Here is a 27,098-nt window from a genome sequence, read left to right on the forward strand (position 1 = left end):
TCTGCTTAAGTCCTGGAATTGGAGGTGATTCATGTGAAGTGGCTCGAAGTTCTTCATATTTGTTTAGTGTTATAAAAACTCATGAATGTAAGTATTCCGAAGAGTCATGTACCTGTGATTTCTGTAATGAAAAGAAATTAAATGACGATGAATTGTCGGAGGAAGATGATCTTAACAGCATTGAAACTGAAATAGAGAACTTAAGATTAAGTGCGATGAAGTATATTGCTGAAACCAATAAAAATGATTTTTATTGTCCTGATCTGGTTAAGAATTTCAAAGATTTATGTTCTGAGTATCCCACGTGGACAAACATATTGACAGAGTCTTACAGCTCTAAGATTACCGTAGCTTCATCAGGTCGTTCAGAATCATTATTCAGCGATATGAGACATATAACAAATATACGTAGACCTATTTCAGGTCATTTATTTATAGCAATGTATTGCGTTTTTCTTGATGGTTCAATGAAACTTGGAAAAGCGTACCTTACAATATCAGGGAGATTCCACATGATTGTACTTCCCTACCCCTTACCCTGTAGCCGTACCGCGTCTGATTTTGTCATCGAGTTTTCATCTACATGATTCTGTGGTCATTGGAGAATTCGATCTGTGAACGTGAGAAGCGCATCTATGTAATGTCTGTATTCGTGTTGCTAGCTCCGATTCGTTTTGTTGACATCGTTCGTCATCGTTTCTGTTTTTCTGTGTTTTTCTGTTCATCTCCGAAATGACTTTGGCGTAGTTAAAAAGCAAATTTCTAAAAACATATAGTTGCTCAACAGCAAAACAGAAAAACGGAAACGACGACGAACGATGTCGGCAAAACGAACTGGAGCAAGGCATATGAATACAAACATTACATAGATGCGCTTCTCACGTTCACAGATCGAATTCTCCAATGACCACAGAATCATGTAGATGAAAACTCGATGACAAAGTTGGACGCGGTACGGCTACATGGTAAGGGGTAGGGAAGTACAATCATGTGGAATCTCCCTCAGATTAGCTGCAGAGCCTACAGAGGTAATTGTATATAGTATATACTACGCCTCTGTGTACGATGCCATAACCTTTCTTGATATTTACTCTGACGCTCTCACAGCTGATAATTAATGCACAGTGATAAACATTATAACAAATTTTAGATTTCGCTTGAAATTAGTCATCAGCTTTTATCATGTACGTACTACAGTAACACTAGTCTTGATGGCGTCGATTATGTATGATAAAAAGAAGCTTAAAAATAAAAAACACTACGCCGAAAGAGGGATAGATAATAGAGAGTATAACATAATGAAGGAGAAGCACAATCAGCTATGCAGACTTTGCGCCGAGAGCAAATCAGGCCTCGTCGGCATCTACAAGATTGAGGGCCGAACTCTCAAAATCGAGAGCAAAATCGCCAAGTGCCTTCACATACAGGTAATTTTTTTTTATATACTACCTGCTGTAATGATCAGATTTTAATTGATGGTAGTAATGCTATTTACATGGAATACTTATTCTTTCTTAGTATTTAGTATTCTTTCTGTGAAAGTTATTCTGTTTACAGGTTTTTTTGGACGATCTTCTGCCACTGTCCGTATGTCATGAATGCTGTACACTATTGAACATATGCAACGATTTCTATGAAAAAGCTAATGACGCGCAGTGTAACCTTCATGATATGCTGGTATCTAAAGAAACTTCACAGAGTAGAGCCGTGTCTGAAGTCAAGTCAAATTCTGTTGAAAAGACCGGGGACACTTCTAAAGGAGAGACGATAGAAGTAGAGGTAGACTTAGTTCCAGAAGAGATTGCAGATGACGAAGAATACTCTGACAGTGGAAATAATGATACTGGAGAAAGGGATCAGATATCTCAAACAGAAGTGAAGGATGGTAAAGATAATGATAGTAAGAGTGCAACAGAAAATGGATCTCTTAACCAGAATAATAAAAAAAAAGTTAAGAGGAAAAGTAGTTCAAATGAAACAAATGAGAATGCAAAAAAAGCAAAATATTGTGGTACAAATGATAAAAGAGCTGATGGGAATCCTTTATCTAAGAGAGAGATGGGCCCTGGTTGCGATTCTTCATGCCGATTTAAATGCCAAACAAAAGTCACATATGAAGAGCGGGTTCAGTTATTTGAAGAATTTTGGAATATAGGTAATCATAGTTTGCAATGGCGTTACATTGACAAAATGTTGCATTGGAGTGAACCTCAGAACAGGACGGAACAACAAAAGAATGTAGAAGGTCTAAGAAAAAAATTTTCATATCATTACTTCCTTGATCTTGGCACGAAAAAGCAAAAAGTTTGCCAAACAATGTTCCTGGATACCTTTGGTAATGACCTATTTTCATATATACTATTTTTTTGAAAAAGATCATTGGAATAAAAGTTTAGAAAAATTGATAAATAACTTTTTACGTTGAAATTCATCAAACTTATTTTACTGATAAATACTAAACTTTATTAAAGTTTGTTTTAATTTTATCTAAAGTAGAACATAATTAAATACCAATGATTATACAATACGATTTTTGTTGCCAAATTGTGTTTTTGAAAACACTTTAAAAAAACACATTTGCATTTAATTATATTAAACTTGGAGTTAAATACTAAAAACAAATTTAATGAATAACAGAATTTCACAATTAGCAAAATTGAGATTAATCAATTTGCAAATAAAAAAAATATTTTTTCCCAAAGTTTTAGTGTATTTTTTCCTTAGAACAGTTTTATATCATTATCAAAATCAGTGAAACATGCCTTGGCCAGTTGTTTTGTTGGCTATCCAATTTAAAAAAAATTAGCAATTGAAGAATCAATACTTTTCATTAATTTGGATAACAATAGGCCTAACTTAATTTTATGGGAATACTATTCTTATGTTCTGCAAATACTATAAAACAAAAACAAAAAATTATACTTTCTAACAGTAAAAAAATTAATTTTTTATGTTTAAATAGATATTAGTGGTGCTTGGATCAGAACAATTGCCAAGAAGAAAATAAATGGGGAGTTTACACTAAGTGATATGCGAGGAAAACATAATAACAAACCTAAAAGAATACCAGTGGAAATTAGAAACTCCGTCGATGAACACATAAGATCATTTCCAAAAATTAAATCGCACTGCTGCGGAGAGTCGATACAAAGGGAGTATTTGGATGCGACGTTAAATATCAAGAAAATGTATACGATGTACAAAAGCTGGATGGAAAGCACGGGTAGAAAAGAAATAGCGAGCGAACATTGCTACCGCGATACGTTCAATAATAGCTACGATTTGTCTTTTCATAGGCCAAAAAAAGATCAGTGCGAATTATACATAGAGCATAAATTTCGAAGTGATGAAAGAAAGCAAAAACAAGAGACGCATGATGTAAAAGATTCACAAAATTTAATGGACCAAAGTTCGATTCCTGAACAACAAAGTTTGATACCTGAACAACAAAGTTGGATTCCTGAACAGCAAAGTTTGATTCTTCATCAGCAAAGTTCGATCCCTCATCAACAATATCATGATTATTATAGCACAATATTATAAATTGATAAATTTTTGCATTCACTGCTAAATATTCATGTAAAGAGAGGAAGAGACTGTTATTATTAACAGCTATTCAATTTAAAAGTTGTTACGTAAATATTAAGTACAGTGTACATATACATACAGATATATAGTTCTACTTTTGTATCAGTATTTGCTTTTTTGTTTTCTATAATACTTATTCTTGTACATGCGTACACGTATACGTACGCGCGCGCGCCTACATGTTCAACACATTGTTCATTTACAGCGAACTATTAATAACAATTAGATTTACAATAAAGGTATACATTTTGTTTGCAAGCGTACTCGCCGCGGCGAGATTACGTTTAGTTTATTTCATGTCTTCGAGATGCCTGAAGTATTTGTCATTTATTTATCTCTTCGAAAGAATAATAAAGTTTGTTCTAAAAAATACAATTTCAATTTCGTTCCATCGATATAAACCTTTTAATTCATTAACTTAAATCTTTTAAATTTCCAATCGGGTCACAACCGTCGATCGAGCCGCCTCCGATTTAAACATACAAATAAATAAATATCTCTCGAAACACACCGATCCTCTCAACTTTCTCAAAGTACCGCAAAATTTGGCGTGTCTGTCCACACAGCCTCTCGAACAAAGCGCCTTAAAGCAGGTCTCGCTTTTCTCTCTCTCACTCATCCTTCTCTCTTTCTCTTTCTTCCAAGAAACACGACGTGCGGGACCGAGAGAAGTGAAATTAGCGGTACTTTTGGTCCGCGCCCGATACCATACAGAATATCAAGTTTGTTCAGGGCATGCGTTCCATTTTTTTCTCTCTTTTTTCCAAAAAACGACGTCCCGGCTATATTTGAACGAGTATAGACACACGCGCACGCGTGTTTGCGAAGGTAAATGTGTATACATCCTCGCCACAGCAGCGTTAGACGTACTTTCGCTAAAGACGTTAAATCGGTAATCGAGGCTGCGCCTTTTTTGTATTGTGTGTGTTTGTTCTTTTCTTTCGCTCGGCCTGCCGCCTTTGTGCGTGAGTGGCTATAGAGGCGATGGGTTAATGGAATTGCAGTTGTGGATAATATACGCGGCTTTCATTAGCATAGACGTCGATTGAAGCCGAGATTACGATCGGCTTTAACGATCGGTAAGAGTATAGCGATTGTCCAGTGCAGCGGTTAGCATTTCATTTTTTTCTCACAGTATATATTCGTGTTTATTAGGGCGACGCATAGAAATCGCAAGTTTATTATCGCATAATAGTAAGTATAGCCAGACGGAATAAATCAATTTTCTGGGACAGATCCCGAGTCCAATATAAGTGTGCGAGATTTATATCTTCTTTTTTATTCGAATCTCGAAGCTTATCGATGCATATTATGCATGTGGGACTTTCTTGAAGAGGCGCGCTTGTTAAAATATTTCGGATCGAGGATGCGATTATTATTCAGCCGCATCTTTATATCATATATCGCTGACTCGATTTGAAAAATTAAAAACTTTTAATTGTTAAGACATGCTTTCTTTGACGGCATCTATATACTTATTCTTTGTCGCGATACACTTTCTGAAAAGGATTATCGCACGTCCATCACCACTATTAGAAAACGAAAAAAAAGTCAAGCACCGTAACGATCACTCTTTCGCTTCGTCGATCAACCGAACCGATTTTCGCGTATTCTAATCCTCGTGCCTCGCGTGTACACTTTCTTTTCCAATCCAGTCCCAAACTACGCGTCTTATCCTCGAAAATCACGCGCCATCGATTCTCCTCCCATCTCGCCCATCAGCAAAGAAACTATTTTTTCCGTTATCGCCGCGCGACCAGCGTGAAATCCTCTCCCGGCTCGGCATACATATTATAATTAATGCGCCGCTAACGAATAGAGAAAATCGAAAGCAGCCGGTATGTATATATTCGAAATTTGCATGGGCGCGGTTTGTCGGCGAGCTTATGTGTATCTATTCGTATGTAGACTGTACGTATAATGAGCGAAGAAAGAGAGACATGCCATTAGCCGAGGCACACGCCAAGAGCGTCTGAATATTCGATCGGTACATGGGATCGGCAGCGACGACTTTTTTTTGTGTGGTCGAGTAAAAGTGAGGAGATTATACGTTTTTCTCTCCGACGCTGGGAGATTAGGTAATGTTTGTTTGGGCAAAAAGGTTTCGCTTTTTTTTCCTATATGGCATTATAATAGGGCTGATGTGCGGGAAACTCGTTTTTCGTTATCTCTTGGATGTCGACGAGTGATTTGTGAGCTTTGGGAGATTTGTGGGGACGATTACGTGGGTTAGGAGGAAATCGGTATTTGTGTGTTGTTGTGTAAAGCACTAAACGGTGGTGATACTTGGGACTATGATTATTTATATACAGTTTATTGATTAATGTGGCATTTATATACACACATGCGAAAAATTATTTAAAAGTGGCGGAATCACAAAAGCCGGTAATAAATAAACCGCAATGCTCAAGTCAATTTATCATTTTACATATTTTTAGAATTGAGAAGACTTTTATTAGAATATGAACATAACTCAAGACGAAGCTGTGTGACATACAGCTAGACAAATTTCCGCAAAAATCCAGACCCGTCCATTCACGAGACCAATCGGTTATAATCTCCCCATAATTTTCCTCAATCGCCTATCCGTATCTACTAACTAATGTAATAAACCTTCGCATACACAAATTTTGCGACTGAGTCACCCCACGTGTTCGACAAACAACATTTCAGTCTTACAAGACACCCCGACAAGATCCTTTTACTTTCCTGTATACGAGAGAGGGAGAAAAAAGCCACAGGAATCTTCGCGACGACGACGCTTCGAGGGGAAAAGTACCGGTATACGTGAGCGAGTTTTAAATACACAAAACGGAGCGTTAAATTCTAAAATTCTCTATAACGTCGCAGTGATATAATACGCGCTGTTTAGTTTCCTGAATAACTAGACAGAAGGACGTTTCCGGAAACTTGCAAAATCGAGAGAGCTTTTTTTAAACAGCTCGTGTACTTGCACTTACCGATTTTGTTCTCTCCCTCGTTTTCGCCCGACGACGTTCGCGATGCTTACTCCGCGCGTTATCGCGATTATCGTAGTAATTGCTTTGACAAGTGGATGCCGCAAGCCATCCTTTTGTCATTGTAATTCGCCTATTTTTCATTGAAAATATTATTAAGATAAGGGAAGGAGCGAGTGCGTATGAAGAAAAAAATCGGTTGTCTGAAGAGAAAGCTTTTCATCGACGATTTGTTTTTTGACTCGACGATGCGGAAAAGGAGTTGCCTTTAAAGTTGGTTTAATCAAGTCCGAGCCGTGTGTATTTTGTTATTTATAAATAATTATGTCCGTACGATCGGTGAAATGTTGTGGCTTGTTTAAAATTATACAAATACTTTGAATGAAACGATTTTAAAAGGTAGTTAAAAATCTGATAATATTATCTCTCCATGCATTGACGTTCACCAAAACAAGAAAAGTTTTGACACACAACTCGACACAACGACAAAAAATCAGAGCATAGTGGCATAAAAAATTTTACTTTCATCCAACCGATCTCGATCCTTCACACCTCACACTTTCATCCGATTCATCCGCCGGTCACGAGAAGATATTAATACAACTTGCCACCTTTTCTCACACCACGCTGGGAACTGACGAAGAAACATAACAACGAAATATCGACCTATCATCTTCGGACGATCGAGAGTCACGAGAACGTGCTGACAAGAAAAGTCGCGCGCGTTCGAGAGTGAAAATCGGCCGCCGAAATAATACCGACGAGAGAAAGAGGCCGGTTCGCGCGCGCGCGCTGTAACTGTACCACCTTTCCCATGCTTGCACTTGCTCTTTCGTCCGCTGACGTAATATTGGTGCTTATATATGGTATGGATTTTCGGACCATGGTTCGACATCGCTGATATATCGATCGGTCAGAGTGAAAATCGGAAAAAAATATTTTTTTTGTCTAATATATCACGCATTTAAAAATATTCTTGCAGCAAAAAATAAATATTTAACGCTTGTTATACAACATCTCTCTTACATGCTCATTCATGCAAAATTCATCGAATGCAACCTCTAGAAAAGTTCTAGAAAAAAGTAACGTCGGCGTCGAATCAGCCGAAAAATATTTCAATGTGATCGAAATTCACATGGGCCTCCCGCTATATATCGTAACAAAGACGTATATGCGACTTCGGCGAAGCTATAAGCGGATCACGTGCGAATAATCACGTACGTCCTTGAATGCGAGAAGAGGTGCATCCTTTTGTCGAAGGATTCTCTCCGCTATTTCGTCGCGAAATCAAACGACGCATATAATTACCGCGACGTATACGCGCACGTCGCGCCGTGTCTATTCATTATTTAATCGCTAATTCGATGTTTGTTTACCGAAAAGCGCGCATAATTATACAGAGACGCGTTTGAGGCGCAAACACTTTTACCCAAACGGATAGAAGGAAAATTCAGTGCGTTCTTTGGAATTTGAAATTCCTGTCGCTTTCACTCGCGGTGGTCTCTATTATACAGAGGATACACCACACACACCATATCGAACGCTTTTGATTCATTTGCGGCTGATGCTCGGGGGCGTCGATCGATTGAGATTGATGAGAAAGATCAATATTATGCTATATAATGATATCTGTCTGCGCCGACGGTTACAACAATGCAGACATTACGTTGATGCGGTTTTCTCGAAACGAAACCGCATAATACCGATTTTCCGTTTTAGTGAACCCGGAAACGACAAAGCTATGATGAAGGTACAAAATACGGCGTGTCTGATAGTGATTTGAGAAAACTACTTAGCAATCGGAGAATCCCAAGGATAGCTAAATAAATTTGGTTTAAGATGCACGTGATTGTGTGATGTCTTGAGCAACTATACGGCCGAATGTCTTTCGGAAGAAGCCGTAGGCGAGGCTGGGAAAGGGGTAATTCATTCTTTCGGAGTATTCTTGTAGATAAGAATCTTTAATGGTCGCGTGGAACGAGACGGGTTTAACGAGCTTTTAAGTGAATGAAAATTAATTTTGACTGGTATGTGAGAAGCTAGATTTGTATATTATAATAAGTGTAATTTTTCACATCAACTATAATAATTACGTCTTTACGATGCAAATATGCGGAGCTGATAATTTTAGTTATCGTCGCAGGAAATTGTATTTAATGTTTTGAATAAATAAATAAATAGAATATTCAATAGCTCTGCAAAACAGTTGAGAAAACTGAAATTCGATCACACGTCCAAATGTTCGAGGCTCGTCGCACTCTAACGTCCATTGTACACGACGTTCGCCGGCGACAGGACTTCAAAAGAAGAAGAAGAAGCGGCGCCTTGTGTATATATAGAGGTACCGCAGGCTCGGCTGCGCTGTAGTTCACCAGCGAACGTCGTCGATCGAGCATCGCTCTCTTCAGGTACGATGTGACACGAGCCTTACTTTCCTAAAGCAAGGGATTTTCACATATAGTGTGCTATCCGACAGTGTACTTATTTACCAGTGTTCTGTATTCTGTAGAGGGAATTATAATTTTCGGGGGATCATTTTTAGTTCCATTTCATTTTAGATGCGTGAGAAATCGAAAAGTGCTTGGAAAAGTTTTACGAAAAAAATCGGCACGGAGTGCGCCTTTGAGAAAATTCAACCATAACACACGAGTATAAATTATTTCAAATGTGATAAAATCAAGTTGATTGAAACTTGACAAAATAGGGAATGTTATAGACGCTTGTTTGTTTTTATCACCTTCGGAATAATATGCTTGAAATCCTTATCCCACTTGAACAAAGATTGATCATTTCAATGGCAATTATTGCAATTTTCGAATAAGTACTAAACGTTTACTTTTTTCTAACAAGTAGAAATAAAAACAAATTCTCCATCTATAATTATCAAATCCATATATGACGCTTAGAAGTCCAAACATATCTCGATTTAAATCTCACAAGCAGGTAGAATTTATACAACAGTTTCGCGAACCATTTCTAATCATCGTTGAATCATGAAATGAAAAAAAAAGTCTCGTCAACCGTATATAATCTTCGTCGGTGTACCTCGAAAGAGCGACACCGTGAACACGCGCGTGAGAAACCGGTTCGAAAGAAAGCTGCGGAACTGCTGTACACGCGTCGATGACTCCTAAAAGTCTTTTATATCTTTATGGTACGTAGATTCGGCGATTAGAATTTTATCGATACTCTGAATTTTTGAAGGGTGTGTCCGATGAACTGATTTGACCTTTCGTGCCTTAAAAAGATTTTAGTGTTAGATCTTAGAATTGATAATTTTTTGATTAATTTATGGTTATCATATTTATATGAGTGATAAAATACAGGTTTTAAAGTATCATAAAGAAAATTGCATATAGTTAAACGGTAAACAAAATCCAAAGAATCTAATTTAAAAAAAAGGAAACTGTCCTCGAAGGATTGCAGATTCATCTACAGATACAACACACGTTGACACGTAAATTTATGAATGAAAATATCGCGCTAAGAACAATTTCTCGCGTTAGTTTTACCGTCAGCATTGATAGCAATCAGAATAATATCAACTTCAATAAATAATTAACTTTTACAACACCGCGAATAGTTTAATCAAACTATTTTTTTAACGACGCTCAGCATCAATGGAATCTTTGTTTTACAGGTATACAGTATAGCACCAAAGTATAAGCAGCATCAGGATGTTGCGTTTCCTCGTCTTCGGCGGAGTTTTCGTCGCTCTGGCGACAGCTCAACAGCCAGGTGGTCGTGTTCTGGAGCCACCGATTCCCGCTGCCTGTGCCCAAAGTGAGTACTGTGTTTCAGATTTTCACAGGTTTTTTTCAACCTGTTATAATAATTTTATTTTTGTATTCAGTATTTTTTCTAACTTATAAACTGCTTGACTTTAATAATAATCATAATCATATTTCACATTGATCAATTTATAGTGATAGAAACAACATTCAGTATAAATTACGCGAATAAACGTAGCATTAAAATATAGCTGCTAATTATTTTAATCAAATTAGACATTCGCACGCCTCTTATACCACACCCAGCATTATCTACTTGCGTCCAATAGGACGATCTCTTAAACTCATAAAATCTAAACTCGCACGCAATACAACTAAATAAACTTAGTTCTTGCAAAATAAGGAAAAAAGAAACAAAAGCCAATTTACTCTGCCAAGAGTAATTTTCATTAACGCAGGCATTGTTTCTGCAACACCTGCTACTTCAAACTTGAAAAAAAGGCGAAGAAGCTCAACCATAAACGTGACGGCACAAATTAGAACTGTCGCCTTTTTCTCACGGCTCGTTGCAACTCCCATTGGATCGTATATCTGCCATTCCGAAAAAGTGTCTTGCACACTGATTTTGCTTGCAGTGTAATTCACTTTCGTTTTCCCGATTAAGTTTTCGCTTCGTTACGTTACGTATACATCCGGCTGTATAATCGGAAAAATGATCGAGTACAAGACTTTTGCAAAGAAACCGCTTACACTCCAGAAGATCATCGCACATCGTTACGGAGTAATAAAACTGAGCGCACCTGTCACAATCCCTCGTAAATCTCATCTCTTCCTGAACATACGGACTTGGTCCTCTATATATGCATAGCGTATATAATTGCGCAGACGCCGGAAGTTTGAAAGGGTCAATCGATCAAATGTATACGACGACGACACTTTCACGAATTACAAATTCAGCCGTCAAACGCGATTCGTGATCCCAATAGAAAGCGCGAAATAAGTACACATCCGGCGATGATTTTTATGGTCGCGCGCGCGTGTGTGAAAGCAATCGCGAACGGGTCATCGAAAATCGTGGCTTGAGATGGGCTGTATTGTACATATCGACGTTTCTGGGGTATGCCTTTTTTGGCGACTCTCAGTATATGGTGTTATAGGTTTCCTTTTTATCAATAAAATTGGATTTTCATTTGAATAATTATAACTTATCTAACAAATAAAAAGAGGGTCCGACCAGTTTTTCTCTCGCACATTCGACGCGTAACTAATCGAATTCACACACGCGCCGCCAATTCGCCGCGCACTTGCTGACATCCGGCCTCTCTCTGCTCGCATAATCGAAGCGTCGTCGTGAACCTATACAGGAGAAGTAAGTCGACTTTCTCGAGTTTCCGCGAGTGGAATCCCAATGAGATGGCACACCGGCTGCGCATACCACGATGAGCTTTGGGAAAGCGCCGCATTTTTGTGCGGCTTTGGGTCACATGCGCGTGACCACGATTTTTTCGGTCCATGTTTGTTTTGCGTCGAACTACTCTGGAGCTTATATTATTATAGATATCTAATTTCTTATATCGAATTTTAATTCAGGTAGATGCATTTTTCTTGCAAAATGATGGTATATGATAAATTTCTCACAATAAAAGCCACCAAGATAAATTTCAATTTGTCATCAATTTATACTTTAGAGAATATTACGCGCTAACTAAAAACAATACGAATATAAAGAACGTACACGATGTAACATAAAGATATAAAGACTGTGCATACCGTCGATACTCGAATGCGAAACAAGTCCGCGGTGTCTTCTCGCAGGAGAGCATCATAAATTCACCCCGTGACAAATCGCGATGCTTACTCCGAAGAAAGTAAGAAAAGAAAACGATTTTATACACATGCATGTACACACACATATACACACACGAAAAATCCCATCGAACCAAGACCGCATCGCTGCAGGTGTCTTACAAATTTCTCACATCGCACGCATCACACACGACCAAACTTTTTCTCTCCTCTCTGTAGGTCACTCTCATATATATGTATACATACACCAATAAGGGGTCGTCGCGATTTCCCTAAGCGAAAGTGCCGGGCTGTACATGCGCGTAAAAATTTCTTAAATGTGTGTCAGCCACGGCTTTTACGGCCCTTCGACTACGTTTATACACGTACACACATATTATATATACACTTGCTCCTCTCGAAAGCAGCGCGAATTATATCCGAAGCGAAAGTGCACGTAACCGATTAAAAAAAATGGTTCAGTTTCACACGTGTAAAGAAGAGAAGTTCGAAGCCACGGACGACATTTACACAAACCATACATTTTCTAACGCTCTCGAAGAGTCTCTCCTTTCGAATGAGTAATACCCGCGCACTACTCGTATCTCAAAACTTCGACGATTCCTGTTTGTATAATATTCTGCGGGAAGATCCACAAACTGGGAAAGAGACACGCGCTAATGGTGAGTTTCTCAACTTTCTCGCGGGGCAACAAGGGGATTATATGGGAATTCCTTCGCTTCTTCCCACTTGGACTAGTATGCGGCTGACGGGCATCGATTCAGTAGTCCAAACAAATAGTGCATAAATTACGATCCAAGAGAGTTGAAAGAAAGTTTCTTCGCGGCGAGTCTTCTTATGAGCTCTGCAGTGTTAGATTTCTGGACGATGCGATCTTATTAGTGGCCGGTCGATTTTCATCGGTTATTGAGATCGATCTTAATTGTAGACTTTCAACGATTAAAAAATTATAGATCTGTTGAAATTTAACTTTGAATTTTCTTTTATTTTTAGGAACGATTCATGAACGTTTCAACGGCAAGGGCTACTTCTACTCGTGGGCGGATCCACGCACTGCAGGTCAAGAGGTCGACTGGTTGACCGGCAGAAACTTCTGCAGACAGCGTTGCATGGACCTCGTTTCTCTTGAGACTTCGGCCGAGAACGAGTTTATCAAGAGCCGCATCGTACAAAGTAAGCACTATTCTTCATACCGTACAGCTAACTCTATAAATGCAGTTGGTATAAAAATTCACTTTTTTTACATTTGATTAACGTATACAATTTGCGATTGCAGACAAAGTCAAGTACATCTGGACATCCGGACGTCTCTGCGACTTCAAGGGCTGTGACAGGCCCGACCTTCAGCCTCTTCAGATCAACGGCTGGTTCTGGACCGCTGAGCTCCAGAAGCTCGCCCCCACGACCGACCGCAATCAGAACGACTGGTCCGAGAGCGGAGGGTGAGCCGAAATTTCTTAAGCGATATCTTTTGACGATATTTGGGAAGTCAATGTTTAATTTGCGTTGTCTCACTTTAGTATTGGCAAACCCCAACCTGACAACCGTGAGGCCATCCAAGGTGGAGCCCCCGAGAACTGTCTGGCTGTGCTGAACCAGTTCTACAACGACGGTGTCAACTGGCACGACGTTGCCTGCCACCACAAGAAACCATGGGTCTGCGAGGAGAACGACGCGCTCCTGAAGTACGTGCGCTTCACCAACCCCAACATCCGTGTCTAAATCGACGAATCACTTGAAAATTTCGATTTTCAAAGTCACACGTGGTTTCACTGGCGTTCGGTCACAATCCAATGAAGCGAAATTGTATATCGTTCCATTTACGGCTTGTGGCCAATCGTTGATGCGAGACTGACGAGTGACTGCAGAGGATCTTTCGAATAAGCTTCGACATTCCGTCGGTCACTTTATAATGCCTTGTTTTTTTGAGGCAAAAACTCGTTAAAATCGCCATAGACGTGAGCCGCGACTGAGCAGACAGTTATTTATTTCCACGTTAACAGACAAGACATCCTTCCCTCGTAGTATTTAGTGGAGTGACAATAATCGAGATAAAATGATAAAGTATTTATGTTGAATGTGTGTTGTGGTTATCATTAACTATTCTATTATATTTTTGTATATTGATGTAATCTCAAGTAAAGATATATATTACACGCGATTATCAATTGTATAACGATAGAAATGTTTGTTTTTTTTTTGTACAAGAAAAATCTTTATTAAACAAAATTAATTAATAATATGTGCAAATACCAAGTCATTTATTTCTTTCCCTCTACCATGATGATGTGATAACCAAATTTCGTTTTCACCGGTGGATCTGTGTAGACTGGAGAGCCAAGACTAGATATGGGTAAAGCGAACGCTGCTTCCTGAAATGGACCCACCATCGAACCTCTTGTCATCCATCCAAGATCACCCTATAAAAATGAATTAATTCTTATAAATTTTGCAACAACATTCTAATAGCAATGAATTATGTATTTTGGCAGCTTGAAGAGCAACAAACTTTATTTGTAATAAGCATTTTATATATTAGAAACTAATGAAAATGATGAATACATACACCAGATCTGGCTTTATCTTCACTATAAGTGGCAGCAACTTCGTTAAATTTCTGACCAGCTTTCAGTTTTTCCATGGCTTCCAAAATTTTCGATTGTTTCTCGCAAAGTATGTGACGAACCTAAAGAATTGGATTCATATAAAAAAAAATTAAAACAGCTGAAAGTACAACATTTTACAAGTTATAATTGCTTATAAATTATTACCTTAACAGAAGTTCCTCCTTTCTTCTCTCCCTTTCCTTTGTCACCATCATCCCCGCCACCTTTCGATTTCCCGGCTTTCGCACCACCACCTGCTGCGGCTTTCTTTGGTGGCATTTCGATAACAATAATAAATATAACAAAGTATTCAACTATAAACTTAACAATTTCATCTATGTGTGCTACTGCAGTCTTGTAGTTTGTATATATATAGGTTATGTTTACAAAATTTTTTTTCCAGAGCCGGCATATGGTAGTACATATATAATATATTGATGCGAGCGTGCGCACCATCCCAGATAACAGCACGTGCTGTCTCCACCGAGACTTGTTGTGCCGCACGGCGTGCTGTCCGTGTGCCGTCCAGTTGCTGTCTCGACATGCGTCCTAGGGCGTCTGTACGCGACGGCACAGAGACTGCACAGCGACAGCACGCGTGCCGCGTGCTCAGAATGTTGCATTATTAATAATTATGGACTTTAATTAGTAAAGAGCATACATTTATTACTTTTTTTATTCTCTCCAAACCGAATTACATTTAAACATTATTTTATTACATAATTCTAATTATTAGCGATGATTATTAGGTGCAATTGTGCATCAAATTGTAAGAAGAGTTGTGGCTCAGAGGCTAGAGCTTCGGACTTCTGATCCAAAGATCGTGAGTTCCAGCCCTACACCCGGCAGATTTTTTTTTCTTAAATAAAATTTTTTTTATACTATATAACAAAATTTATTAATTATTTATGATGTAGATGCTTAGTTATGCGTTCTAACTAATTTTTATTTAGCGTTATTTTTATATGCGATAAAATCGCTCCCCGCCGGTAGCGTTTTCTGCTGGCACAGAGACGGCACAGAGACGGCACGTCGTGCTGTCTCGCCGTGCCGTCACGTGCCGTCTCTGTGCTGCGGCAGCTGGACGTCGCGTGCTGTCGTGGATGCCGCCATCTCGTGCCGTCACGGGGACGTCTCTGTGCCGACACGTTGTTATCTATGGGATGATGTAAAGAAAAGGTGCGCACTATAGAGACCACGTGACTATAGGATTCAAAATTTAAAAATAAAAACAAAAACATAAACCTTCGCATATTAGTACATGGTTTTTATTTATCAAATGCATAATTTTTCATTTGTTTCTCCTATAAGACAAAAAAACGGTTACAAAATTATACATTCATACAAAATATCCACTATAGTTACAATAAATAAAAAATGAGAATAAGTTTAAATATTATAATAAAAAAAATTTGGAGTCATGTGTAAAGAAGAAATAAAAGAGTCCAGCTCTTACAACATCGATTTTTCTCTAATTTATCGCTACAATTGTCACTTTGACTTTGCTACCTGGCTGCGCAAGTTGTTTACGATCTGGAAGTAAAATAATGTACAAATGATGAATAATATAAAAATAAGTATGCATATTTGACTTTTAAGCATTCTACTAAAAACTCACGCTAGAAAACTGACTTGGATTTTTTGTTTTTTTTAAACGATCGCCTGAAAAAATCAATACAAGCTCGAATAACAGTTGTTAAAAATTATTCGAAAGCTAAATGTTCCAGAATATACCCACTTTAGTTTAGTAGACTTGGGTTTTGCAACTTGACCGGCTGGACTATCGGCAGTCGTGGACAAAACCGAATTATAATTCGTCGTTGCTATTTCATTTTTTGGCGAAGCGACGATGTTGTTAAATGTTGAAATAACTTGGTAATTGTTGTTGTTATAGCTGAGTGCATCGTTGTTGATTTTATTAATAGCAGGTTTTGGACTAAACGATGTGACTTTTGGTAATGCATGATGCTTTTGTTCCAGTAGCAAGCCTTTCAGTTTTTGATTCTAAGTTAATTTCGAGAGTTTAGTATACTTGTGTCGATTAATAAATACTGTGATAAATGCACAATGTGTTCATACCTCAGTTTTCAAACCTTTAAGTTCATTATCTTTTTCATGGAGTAACTCTTCCTTCACTTCGTTTTCCATTTCCAAGAGAGCCACTTTATCCAAATAATGCTCGATTTCTAAAAAATACACAAATTAATACATACAATAAGCTTATTAAATTTATTACGCAATAAGTTTCACTTACCTCCTTTAAGTTTGGATATCATAATATTTTTATTTTGATCGCGAGCTGTCGCTTTAATGGTATAACTAATCAACGTATTCTCTGTAATCGATCGTAAAAAATTGAAGTGCGTTTGAGGTATTGCATGAAAACAAGATTACAGGTATAGAAATGTACCTTTCTTTTGTGCCTTTTTCGTTGCGTTTTTATTAAAATCGTTGATGATTTTCCCAACGTTTGGCTGTTCCAATTCCGACCGGTCTTCCATATCTATTATATCTATGATATTGCAGAATGAATCGTACTTATTTAACACTTTAACGATACACTGATTAAAAAAAAATCAATCACATTAATCTGAATTAACGAACCGTAAAATTAAGAAACAAGAGAACTTCTTGTGAACACTTTTTTCGTTACCTCCAAAACTCTTTTCTAAAACAAACTGGGAATCTAATGTTCCAAAGCAGTACTTTTACGAATAACCGATGTAAACACTGTTCACACTACAATTTGGCATGATCAAAACAACTCAACAACAACAGACGAATCAAAACACTATAGTCCGTTAGTTTCCTCTTAAATTTACAATGTAAATTGACGGTCAATGACGTTGAATTTAAAGATTATATATATATATATATATATATATATATATATATATATATATATATATATAAGTCAGATAGCTTATGAATTCAAAATAAGAAACTGTATTACTACTTGACAAGTCGAGAGAACGTACAAATTTATTACGATACTTCTTTACCACAATCTACAGAGATTTTTTAGATTAGAAGTCAAGATTATAATTTTGTACAATTGAAACGTCAAGTTAAAATTTTTATAAAAACAAATACATATACGTTAAATATTATAAACTAATATAAAATTACTCATATTTTATAGAACAAGGTTAATAGTATATTACGATACGTGTGACTTAAATATATTTTTTACGAATTCGTTGCTATTATAAACTTATTCGTCGAAAACTTCAACATTTTGTACATTTAAATCATGCGTCATTTTAAATATTCATGAACTAACGAGTTTTATTAAATAAATAATTTACCTAATGCATAGATATAGCCACAGAATATTGCACAACAAAGATTCATTTGTATTTTTCTAGTTGTATTAGAAAAATTATTTTTAAAATTTAAATTCTTTATATTTTTTTGAAGATTTTGTATCTTGAGTCTGTTGGTGCTTTCGTTTGCTCTATAACACAAAAGTAGTGCTATTAGATTCCAACTAATATTGCGATTTACATATAAGAATAAACGTTGGCGAGTTACCTTTTGTCTTCGTACATGGTCTTGCAACATATCCGACAAATCTTCTCGTTGCAAAGCCTGACGATTCCGCATCGTTTCTTCATAACGAGAAGCCATCGCTTCCGAATCCAGATCCAATTCGCTAGGATCAAGAGCCAATTCGACGGCTCCCTCTTTTTCGGTTGCTCTGACTTCAGATGTAGAAACTACACCGCGTCGCGCAGCTATGACCGAAGGTGGTGCCTGTCCACCTGCGCCGGTCATATCATAAACATGCATGCTGCCCATCATGCTTGATCCCAGGTTTTCAGTTCTTCTTTCTTGAAGAACTGTGAATAAGGCAGGTGTATCACCACCTTCCATTTCACTCTCAATTTTCCTCTTTCGAAGCTCAATGGTTTCTGGGGTTTCCAATCCAGCAGGTATTGATGTAATACCACTAGGAGTGATAAGACCTTCAGCTCCAGGTGTTACAAGACCAGTTGCATCTTCCTTAGCTGTAAAACATTACCCAATCATTAAAATGGTACTATTAGAATAAATTAATTTAAAATGTACATGGAAAAATTGAAAATACTATACCTTCCTCATCACCCTCTTCTTCCTCATCATCTTCGTCTTCATCTCCAGATGATTCAGACTCAGGCTCTCCCCACATTCCTTTGTCAATATCCTCATCCAAATTATCACTTCTAGGAGTTCTAGTCATTCCAAAAACGTCACCATACAGTGGTCTACCAGTCTCATCTACTGGAGGTTTACCCCAACCTCCAGCATGATAACCAAAGGCACAGCCTTCAGGAATTGGAGCATTTAAGCCTGGGATTTTTAGATTTGGGTAACTTGGTGGAGGTCCATAACGCTGCATGGCAATCAACCATGGTGGTGGGACTTTTTGACAGCTAGGTCCAATCGGCATACCCAGAGCTGTTCTCAATTCATCTGTCAACTCACCAGGTTTCTTTTCTTTGAGCCTTGTTTCATACTCCTTTCCTTCATAGTATAAATCACCATGAATAGTCATTCTGGGTTTAGTTTGCCACTTAAAAAAGGCATCATGCAGTTTCTGATAATCTATGTCAATTTTACCCAACTTGGGCCTTGTTCTTTCCCTCATTTTAGCCTTGAGAGTCTTAGACTCATCTTTCTCTTGCAGACTTGCTCTCATTTCAGTAATACCAGTGCGTTTTATAAATGCAGGTAAGTCAAATGGAGGTTTCTCAATACCCCTCTTACCCTGTAAATATTTGCGTTTGAAACACCAATGCCTAGGAACAGACACTGTGTTTCGATGAGCTTTTAGTTGAACTAATAGCTTGGGATCTCTCGCAGTGACATCATGCATCTCTACAACATCGGGTCTTCCAACTAGCTGTTTAAGTTCAGCTATGCTGAGCCTTGTTAATTTCTTTAATTTTCTCTTGGAAATGCGTGGGGTACCATTCTCTCCTGCAGCCTGCTGCTGTTGATGTTCTTGGGCCTGTATATCTTCCTCATACTCGTCAACAAGTTGTCCAAGCTTACTGGCAATAGCGCCATCAGCTGCACTCAAAGGTGGGTACTGACTGATAGCTTCAGCTCCATCAGCATTCAGCTTCTCAGGTTCGACCAGCTTGAACGCTTCAAAAACCTTAGCAAATTGTCTGTACATAGGCTCCAGATCGCTGACAGTTGGTATATCTTGAACATATTCAATTTCTGCTTCAGGTTCATTGTTTCCAGTTTCAGAATCATTTAGGTTGTCATCTTTTTTCTCATCTGTACTCCTCTGCTTTTTCTTCTTCTTCTTCCGCTTTTTCGGCCTAGTGTTATTATCGGCTTTTCCGTTGACAGTAACTTTTTGCGGTACTTTGAGTACATTTTGATTTTGCCAATACTCGGAGAAGTTATTGGCGTTGTTTCTTGGAACAAACGAGTGCTCCAAGCCCGGTGGAAGCAATACACTATTGGACATCTCTTGTCACTTGAAGAGCACTCCTTTGTTGTTTAGATTATATAGGACAACATTTACAATCAGGATACTGATCAAGAGAAGCGCGAAGTCGATGACAAGACATGACAACAACTTTTAGGTTAGTTTTATAAAGTATGAATTTTGCGGTCAACGCAAATAGGGACCGCGAACTTTTTGAAAAAAGTTTTTTAAACAAGATGCTTACTTGACCAAGTCAGGCCAAAAAGGAATGATTTCACTTAAGCAAAGAACTATTACCAAAAACGTCATTATGCCGGAATCGGTCAACAGTCTCCTGATGGTGTTTATATGCTATTCGGAACGGGACAACGTAAGTAGGGAGAGTGGGGATGTGATCCTATATGTATAGTGTATAGGTATAACAAGCCTCAACCATCTCGCGCAGCGAGGATGAATCACATTCATGTCTTGGCATCTAAAAAGTGTGTTTTGTAAGTATTTTCTGTCCAAAATTATCTTTAAATTGTGTAGGCTCATCTCTGAACAAACAACTAGAATTTCGTATTGTATAATTATAGTACTTGTTAATTTAATTTTTCATTTATTTATTACCTTTCGACCTAGGTATCTCGTGACTCAAAACTTGTAGATATTATATTAATTATATAGCTCGTAATGCTATAAAAATAATTATGCTATAGCTTGAATAAAGTTAAATATGACTGATTGTGTTCAATTTTTATTATTATGGCGTATCAATCAAAAATAAAATAATAATCTCAAGTTTAACCGGTTTACTATTGGAGTGTGTTACCTTAAGTATAACGTTGAAGAGACGCGCGGCGCGCACGCGTGTTTCGCGTCTTGCAATGCAATCCCTGTATACAAATATATATCTATATAGGCATATATGCCTATATGTATCACACATTATACTACTCGACGTGCTTAACTTGGGATTTATTCACGTTGGGGAAAACGTAGCGTGCGTGGACTCCGAATTACAAAGCCCACCACCTCTTTATAGTGTAGTGTAGTGTAATAAAATAATCGGTGCACACAGCACAATCGTCACAAATCGTATGTGCCGTCGCGATATAAGGTTGCGCTTGGATCATCAAACGTCCAGAAAAATACGTCTCATCGCGCTTCCTTTGCGAGAGAAAATTTCAGAGCTTGGTAGTACTTACTTATTGTGTATATAGGCTCACTCGCTGTGTGTAAAATCGTGCGAGTATACGACTATATAGATATAATAACTCGACAGAAGAGAAGAGAGAGAGAGAGAGAGAGAGAGAGAGAGAGAGAGCACGCGCCCAGTGTCCGTGTGAGTGTTGGTGAAAAAAGAACCCTGGGCGAGGAGTCGGAGGAGAGTGGAAGAGAAGGTAGAGGTTAAAAAACGCACCTCTCGGAGTTGCGCGTGTTCCTGAGGTTTATTGTCCACGGTCGCAAGACTCGTGAGGTTAGGAGAAAGGAAAGATTCAGGTTCACTAAAGAGGAGAACAGCTGTGTGCTGCAGGAGTCAAGGGAAGGTTAGGTGTCGAGGAAAGCATCCATCACAAAGCAGCCAGGATCTCCAAGCCCAGCGGCTGGGCAATGAGCTCATATGTCCAGGTTGGGTAGAAACTCCCAGGTTCTGGCTACTGACTACAGCCACCATCATCAGCAACAGCAGCAGTCCTCCTGTGTTAAAATTGCCAAGCGACCAAGGATCCACAACTCCGGCGAGCCAGAGGCTCTGGACAATACCATGGCTGAGGCAGCTGCTGCTACTACTTCGGCCAATGCGCAAAACAAGAGACCAAACTTTTCACTGGCTGTGGCTAATCCTAATGGCGTGAACAAGATCACGCAAAGCCTGGCCACTGGAAAACCTGGCACTGCCAAGAAACTTATCATCAAAAATTTTAAAGGTAATTATTTTGCTCAAGTCTTGAACATGTTATTATTTTGAGAGAAAAAGCTAATGGAATTGTTGTCTGGAAAGCTTGTTGAATTCATGAAAATTATAGGATTGCAAAAAGAAGTAGAGGTAGAACATGATATTGCAATAATCAAGTTCTTTTTTAGTTCTTACAAGTTATGGAAAATCTATTTTTAGGTCATATCCTAAATTTCATTGAAAAAACAATCTTGAATTCTTGAGATCATTGAACTTGAGCAACAAAAAAAACCAGACAAAAATTAAAATATCAATATTAATGACAAGTAATTTTATGAGGGAGTCAAGAATGTGCTTGCATGTTCCAATTTTAGAAAAGAATTACAAGATTGCCTACCTTGAAATTTCTTGGCTAAGACCAAAACCTTGCAAATTTATTATGACAATTCTCTATAACTAGTCTTAACATTCTATCCATTATTTTTTTTAATAATTGTATGGAGAAATGAATTTTATTGATTTAACAAAAATAAATTAATTTTTGATATAACATACACGATTATGTAATTGGCAATCAAATGCTAGGTATTGCATTAATCAGTAATTGAAATCAATATGTAAAAATAATAAAACTTTTGGTCAAGATTTATCATAAATAATTGTATTCTTTAGATAAACCAAAACTTCCTGAAAACTACCAAGAGGAAACATGGGAGAAGCTCAGAGAGGCAGTAGTTGCTATACAAACCAGTAAAAGCATACGTTATTCCCTGGAAGAACTTTACAAAGCTGTGGAGAACATGTGTAGTCATAAAATGGCATCTACTCTCTACAGCAATTTGACAGTCCTGGTGGAAACTCATGTCAAGGCCAACATAGAGCAATTTATAGCTGAATCTATGGACCGACACATTTTTCTGAAAAAAATGAACGAATGCTGGCAGTCCCACTGCAGGCAGATGATCATGATTAGAAGTATATTTCTTTACCTAGATAGAACCTATGTTCTACAGAATCCTAGCATCTCCTCTATATGGTAAAACATTTTATAGAAACATACATTTTTAATGCAATTTCTATGTCTTCTAAAATTAAACATGTCTTGTATAATAACTTTTCCAGGGATATGGGTCTCTATCTATTCAGATTGCACATAGTGTTAAATAACCTGGTGCAGACGCGCACAGTTGAGGGGCTACTAATGCTGATCGAGAAGGAGCGTCAGGGCGACACCGTCGATCGCACTCTGCTCAAGTCGTTATTGCGCATGCTGTCCGATTTGCAGATATATCAGGACGCGTTTGAGTCCAAGTTCCTTGTAGCCACCGAGAGGCTCTATGCCGCCGAGGGTCAGAGACTCATGCAAGAACACGACGTACCCGAGTACCTCGCTCACGTCGACAAGCGTTTGCAAGAAGAGAACGAGAGACTGCTTCATTATCTTGATACCTCCACAAAGTACGTGATTACATTGTTAAAATTTATTTCGATACTCATGTAGAGTACAGTATTTTAAGAAATATTTTTGGTTCCTTTTAGGTGGTCCTTAATACACACAGTGGAGAAGCAATTGTTATCTGAGCACATTACCAGCATTTTGCAAAAGGGTCTCAGTGGATTACTAGATGAGAACAGAATCAGCGATTTGTCCTTGCTTTATAACTTGTACAGTCGTATAAAAAATGGTTTGGTGGAGCTTTGCTTGAATTTCAACAGTTACATAAAGGTGAGTTTTCCGTCTTCCATTAAACTCCATTGAATAGTAAAGAATTTAATGATAATAATTTTTTTAACGTACTTAATAGAAACGAGGCAAAACTATAGTCATAGATCCAGAAAAGGACAAGACCATGGTTCAGGAGCTTCTAGATTTTAAGGACAAAATGGATAATATTGTCAACACGTGCTTTCACAGGAACGAAAAGTTTGGCAACAGCTTGAAGGAGGCTTTTGAGGCTTTTATTAACCAGAGAGCTAACAAACCAGCTGAACTTATAGGTAAGAATTTCTTGAGCGAAAAATATATACCTATACTCATCTTACCAAGTATTCAAAATTTCTTCACCTATCTCTAGCCAAATTCGTGGATTGCAAGCTTCGTGCTGGTAACAAAGAGGCGACAGAGGAGGAGCTAGAACGACTGCTCGACAAAATCATGGTCTTATTCCGCTTCATTCATGGCAAGGATGTGTTTGAAGCCTTCTACAAGAAAGATTTGGCGAAACGACTGCTCGTTGGTAAATCGGCTTCGGTCGACGCTGAGAAGTCCATGTTGTCCAAATTGAAACAAGAATGTGGTGGTGGTTTCACTAGCAAGCTGGAGGGTATGTTCAAAGATATGGAACTGAGCAAGGACATCAACATCGCGTTCAAGCAGTACTCGGGTAATCTGCAAAATGAGCTAATTGCTAGCAATCTTGATCTCACTGTATCGATACTGACGATGGGTTACTGGCCAACTTATCCGGTGATGGAGGTAACGCTGCCACCCGAAATGGTTCAGTATCAGGATATTTTCAACAAGTTTTATCTAGGCAAGCACAGTGGCAGGAAGCTACAATGGCAACCGACCCTTGGACACTGTGTTCTGAAGGCATGGTTCAATCAGGTAATTTGCAGCTTTTTAACGAGATCTCTTTAAGTTCTTGGAATTAAAGTGATTAATTTTTTTTTCTTGTAGGGTAACAAAGAGTTGCAAGTTTCGTTGTTCCAAGCTCTGGTACTGATTCTTTTTAACGAGGCAGATAATATGTCATTTGAGGAAGTCAAGGCAGCGACAAATATCGAGGATGGTGAGCTAAGGCGAACCCTACAATCACTGGCCTGCGGTAAAGCTCGCGTACTTCAGAAAAATCCAAAAGGTCGCGATGTTGCTGATAACGACAGATTCGTCTTTAATGCCGAGTTTACCAACAAACTTTTTAGAATAAAGATCAACCAGATACAGATGAAGGAAACGGTAAGTTTACCTGAAAAAAGATTAACACTCCTTTTAAAACTATCAATATTTATTTTTTTCTTAGAATGAGGAACAGAAAGCTACGGAAGAAAGAGTGTACCAAGACAGACAGTACCAGATTGATGCAGCAATAGTTAGAATTATGAAAATGAGGAAAACTCTGACGCATAATCTTCTTATAAGTGAATTGTACAATCAACTCAAATTTCCTGTAAAGGTAAGATTTCCCTGCAAAAAAGCTAACATTATTAGAATATGTTGAATACTATAATTTTATTGGATTGTTTTAATAGCCTGCTGATCTGAAGAAACGAATAGAATCTCTGATTGATAGAGACTACATGGAAAGAGACTGGGACAATGCCAATCAGTACAACTACGTCGCGTAACGTCGCAGCCAAGTTGCGTCTCACTGGATTGTGATGAGAGATTTTAGCAAGAAAAAAACAAAAATTGTGGCCGTACAGAGAAATGAACGAACTTATTATAGTGGAGTTTGTGAGCGTTCGCGTGCTGTATACAGATTAAAAAATACAAGTAGAACAGCATAAATACGTTCGATAACGCGCAATACTTCATTAAGAGCGTCGCACTTTTTATCAGCAGATACTGTTTCTTAAACCTCTCCGAGCTTTAATCAGTCCAATGGCGTTCGCTTTATTTGTTAGCGCCAACTATGAAAACTATCTGATCGTTTCAATAGATTATGAGAAAAGGGCTCAACATGTTAGCTGTTATCTTTGGAAGAAATGATTCTGGAGTCTTCTTTTACCGACACTCTGATCTCTACGATCCAATAGAACGATTATTATCTTGTTTACTTTCTTTTTTTTTATTGTGCATTTGACGTTATTGATTTTTAGATGACAAGTCAAAGGGCATTCAATAATGCAGGCCATAATGAAAAGTTGCGATTTTTCTACTTACGAGCAGGTCGTAAGTTTAATTTTGAAAATAATTAGATAAATTTAAAAATACATTGAATAATTCTCATTAAGTCGAAAATGTACCAGTTGTCGGGAAATCAGGTGACGGATAAATATTCGAGAAGTCTCTAGAATGCTACGCGTTTTTTTACATATAATAAAAATATCAATAACAGAAAAAGTTCTTGGCACTCGAATAAATTACTACGAATGCTTTTTCTTCCAGTCGAAGAATGTTCTTGGAAATACGTATAGCAAGTTGAATGAATTTTGTTTGCCTTGGTCGACATTGAGAGATAAATGAAGCTATACCGTACAAGAACTAAGAGAGTAAAAAGAGGCTTTGCACATCGTTTAAAACGCTTTTACGTAAAGCCTCACAAAATACATATAGAGTAATCGATTCTTTTTCCTTAGTAGATAACTTGATCAAGAACAAAAATGTATTTATCTTCTGTACAAAAAACTAACCTGGCTCGTCGATTTTCTCGGACTCTCAGATTTTTCAATTTTGGTTTACAAGGCTGTGCCGTGTAAATTATTTTAATTATTTGTATAAACAAAATTGAGAGAAAAAAATCGTTCGGCAATGATTGTAGTACATCGAATTTCGATGTCAATTAGTAGCACCTTATTTTCTTGATCTTAATCTGTAACTTTTTTAAGCGAATCATATTATTTAAAAACTAAAGATAAAAAAAGACTTGTATAGAATAATATATCCAGTGGTTTTTTTGCGGATAATCTTATTCAGATAGTGAAGGAAAAAAAAGAAAGATAATGATTCAAGAAGCGCTAAATTCATTTTTAAATATTTAAAGCTTGTGAGAAATTATAGGTTTTTCACACATGATTGTAAAAAATGCGATGATTGCTTTAATTCTAGGCTGTTTGGCTGGCCTTTACAAATATCTATTGCTTTGAAGTACTTGATACAACTAGATCAAGTCAGGTTCAAACTGAGGGTAAATAAATTTTTTTAAACTGCCACTCGGTAGGGCTACCTTTTTTAAATGGGTAAGCCAGCCAAAATACAGATTACGCGATTACGACATGATATTTCATATAATACATAATGCCAGGATTATCGTCATGAATCGGAAGTAAAACAAAAACGTACGCTACGAAAATTATTTTTATGTAACAGATTCATAGGATGTTTGTCGAAGTTGTAAATAGTAACAGGTACTTGTAATAAAATACATACTATACATA

At 37.7% G+C, this 27,098-nt stretch overlaps 6 protein-coding genes across 16 annotated transcripts; 3 read left to right on the forward strand and 3 right to left on the reverse strand.

Annotated features, from left to right (window-relative positions):
* The first annotated feature begins 563 nt into the window (after positions 1 to 563).
* LOC100680066 lies at positions 564 to 3,960 on the forward strand. 9 transcript variants are annotated; one of them, XM_008216679.4, is made up of 5 exons: positions 564 to 1,028; positions 1,151 to 1,427; positions 1,543 to 2,335; positions 2,963 to 3,223; positions 3,297 to 3,960. In XM_008216679.4, exons 2-5 carry the CDS (start codon positions 1,212 to 1,214, stop codon positions 3,326 to 3,328), a joined length of 1,302 nt encoding a protein of 433 aa, XP_008214901.1. In that variant the 5' UTR covers positions 564 to 1,028; positions 1,151 to 1,211; the 3' UTR covers positions 3,329 to 3,960. The 9 variants fall into 9 exon arrangements, with proteins under 9 accessions (XP_008214901.1, XP_031784647.1, XP_008214759.1 ...); XM_031928787.1 differs by having other exon boundaries at positions 566 to 743; positions 891 to 1,028; positions 2,963 to 3,960; XM_032599568.1 differs by having other exon boundaries at positions 568 to 1,028; positions 1,558 to 2,335.
* Positions 3,961 to 8,713: 4,753 nt separating this feature from the next.
* On the forward strand, positions 8,714 to 14,322 carry LOC100119498. Its single transcript, XM_001599866.5, has 5 exons — positions 8,714 to 8,953; positions 10,186 to 10,328; positions 13,076 to 13,255; positions 13,359 to 13,524; positions 13,603 to 14,322. The coding sequence occupies exons 2-5, from the start codon at positions 10,223 to 10,225 to the stop codon at positions 13,802 to 13,804; spliced, it is 654 nt and encodes a 217-aa protein (XP_001599916.1). The 5' UTR covers positions 8,714 to 8,953; positions 10,186 to 10,222; the 3' UTR covers positions 13,805 to 14,322.
* LOC100119911 (peptidyl-prolyl cis-trans isomerase NIMA-interacting 4) lies at positions 14,270 to 15,838 on the reverse strand. Its single transcript, XM_001603562.6, has 3 exons — positions 14,854 to 15,838; positions 14,649 to 14,768; positions 14,270 to 14,502 (listed from the first exon to the last, which is right to left on the reverse strand). The coding sequence occupies exons 1-3, from the start codon at positions 15,142 to 15,144 to the stop codon at positions 14,344 to 14,346; spliced, it is 570 nt and encodes a 189-aa protein (XP_001603612.2). The 5' UTR covers positions 15,145 to 15,838; the 3' UTR covers positions 14,270 to 14,343.
* Positions 15,839 to 15,940: 102 nt separating this feature from the next.
* Positions 15,941 to 18,076, reverse strand: LOC100679999. Of its 3 annotated transcripts, none has more exons than XM_016985075.3 (7): positions 17,997 to 18,076; positions 17,099 to 17,200; positions 16,943 to 17,023; positions 16,768 to 16,874; positions 16,427 to 16,692; positions 16,307 to 16,350; positions 15,941 to 16,221 (listed from the first exon to the last, which is right to left on the reverse strand). In XM_016985075.3, the coding sequence occupies exons 1-6, from the start codon at positions 18,040 to 18,042 to the stop codon at positions 16,308 to 16,310; spliced, it is 645 nt and encodes a 214-aa protein (XP_016840564.1). In that variant the 5' UTR covers positions 18,043 to 18,076; the 3' UTR covers positions 15,941 to 16,221; position 16,307. The 3 variants fall into 3 exon arrangements, with proteins under 3 accessions (XP_016840564.1, XP_016840563.1, XP_003424677.1); XM_016985074.3 differs by lacking the exon at positions 17,997 to 18,076 and adding an exon at positions 17,342 to 17,536 and having other exon boundaries at positions 17,099 to 17,249; XM_003424629.5 differs by lacking the exon at positions 17,997 to 18,076 and adding an exon at positions 17,293 to 17,536.
* LOC100119842 (splicing factor 3B subunit 2) lies at positions 17,653 to 21,198 on the reverse strand. The gene is made up of 3 exons (XM_001603502.6): positions 18,784 to 21,198; positions 18,223 to 18,698; positions 17,653 to 18,145 (listed from the first exon to the last, which is right to left on the reverse strand). Exons 1-3 carry the CDS (start codon positions 20,153 to 20,155, stop codon positions 18,077 to 18,079), a joined length of 1,917 nt encoding a protein of 638 aa, XP_001603552.2. The 5' UTR covers positions 20,156 to 21,198; the 3' UTR covers positions 17,653 to 18,076.
* Positions 21,066 to 27,098, forward strand: LOC100119803 (cullin-4A). The gene is made up of 9 exons (XM_001603471.6): positions 21,066 to 22,029; positions 22,671 to 23,034; positions 23,121 to 23,456; positions 23,538 to 23,724; positions 23,804 to 23,996; positions 24,074 to 24,606; positions 24,679 to 24,957; positions 25,022 to 25,174; positions 25,251 to 27,098. Exons 1-9 carry the CDS (start codon positions 21,723 to 21,725, stop codon positions 25,344 to 25,346), a joined length of 2,448 nt encoding a protein of 815 aa, XP_001603521.1. The 5' UTR covers positions 21,066 to 21,722; the 3' UTR covers positions 25,347 to 27,098.

Source organism: Nasonia vitripennis, chromosome 4 (assembly GCF_009193385.2).
Source record: "Nasonia vitripennis strain AsymCx chromosome 4, Nvit_psr_1.1, whole genome shotgun sequence".
In the NCBI taxonomy this organism is placed as follows: Eukaryota; Metazoa; Arthropoda; class Insecta; order Hymenoptera; family Pteromalidae; genus Nasonia; species Nasonia vitripennis.

What these genes read in the sequence shown, in the direction of transcription:
- LOC100119842 (XM_001603502.6), bottom strand. Translation starts at nt 20,155, where the DNA reads ATGTCCAATAGTGTATTGCTTCCACCGGGCTTGGAGCACTCGTTTGTT. An exon ending in AGAAGAGGGTGATGAGGAAG is followed by an intron (nt 18,699 to 18,783) that starts GTATAGTATTTT and finishes AATGTTTTACAG; the next exon opens with CTAAGGAAGATGCAACTGGT. An exon ending in ACCATGTACGAAGACAAAAG is followed by an intron (nt 18,146 to 18,222) that starts GTAACTCGCCAA and finishes TTTGTGTTATAG; the next exon opens with AGCAAACGAAAGCACCAACA.
- LOC100119498 (XM_001599866.5), top strand. Translation starts at nt 10,223, where the DNA reads ATGTTGCGTTTCCTCGTCTTCGGCGGAGTTTTCGTCGCTCTGGCGACA. An exon ending in TCCCGCTGCCTGTGCCCAAA is followed by an intron (nt 10,329 to 13,075) that starts GTGAGTACTGTG and finishes TTTTATTTTTAG; the next exon opens with GAACGATTCATGAACGTTTC. An exon ending in GACTGGTCCGAGAGCGGAGG is followed by an intron (nt 13,525 to 13,602) that starts GTGAGCCGAAAT and finishes GTCTCACTTTAG; the next exon opens with TATTGGCAAACCCCAACCTG.
- LOC100680066 (XM_008216537.2), top strand. Translation starts at nt 1,212, where the DNA reads ATGGCGTCGATTATGTATGATAAAAAGAAGCTTAAAAATAAAAAACAC. An exon ending in CCAAGTGCCTTCACATACAG is followed by an intron (nt 1,428 to 1,542) that starts GTAATTTTTTTT and finishes TTTCTGTGAAAG; the next exon opens with TTATTCTGTTTACAGGTTTT. An exon ending in AATGTTCCTGGATACCTTTG is followed by an intron (nt 2,336 to 2,962) that starts GTAATGACCTAT and finishes ATGTTTAAATAG; the next exon opens with ATATTAGTGGTGCTTGGATC.
- LOC100119803 (XM_001603471.6), top strand. Translation starts at nt 21,723, where the DNA reads ATGTCCAGGTTGGGTAGAAACTCCCAGGTTCTGGCTACTGACTACAGC. An exon ending in CCTAGCATCTCCTCTATATG is followed by an intron (nt 23,035 to 23,120) that starts GTAAAACATTTT and finishes TAACTTTTCCAG; the next exon opens with GGATATGGGTCTCTATCTAT. An exon ending in ATTTCAACAGTTACATAAAG is followed by an intron (nt 23,725 to 23,803) that starts GTGAGTTTTCCG and finishes CGTACTTAATAG; the next exon opens with AAACGAGGCAAAACTATAGT.
- LOC100119911 (XM_001603562.6), bottom strand. Translation starts at nt 15,144, where the DNA reads ATGGTGCGCACGCTCGCATCAATATATTATATATGTACTACCATATGC. An exon ending in AAGGAGGAACTTCTGTTAAG is followed by an intron (nt 14,769 to 14,853) that starts GTAATAATTTAT and finishes CCAATTCTTTAG; the next exon opens with GTTCGTCACATACTTTGCGA. An exon ending in AAGATAAAGCCAGATCTGGT is followed by an intron (nt 14,503 to 14,648) that starts GTATGTATTCAT and finishes TCATTTTTATAG; the next exon opens with GGTGATCTTGGATGGATGAC.
- LOC100679999 (XM_016985075.3), bottom strand. Translation starts at nt 18,042, where the DNA reads ATGAATCTTTGTTGTGCAATATTCTGTGGCTATATCTATGCATTAG. An exon ending in TGGCTATATCTATGCATTAG is followed by an intron (nt 17,201 to 17,996) that starts GTAAATTATTTA and finishes GCAATATCATAG; the next exon opens with ATATAATAGATATGGAAGAC. An exon ending in GAAAAAGGCACAAAAGAAAG is followed by an intron (nt 17,024 to 17,098) that starts GTACATTTCTAT and finishes GATCGATTACAG; the next exon opens with AGAATACGTTGATTAGTTAT.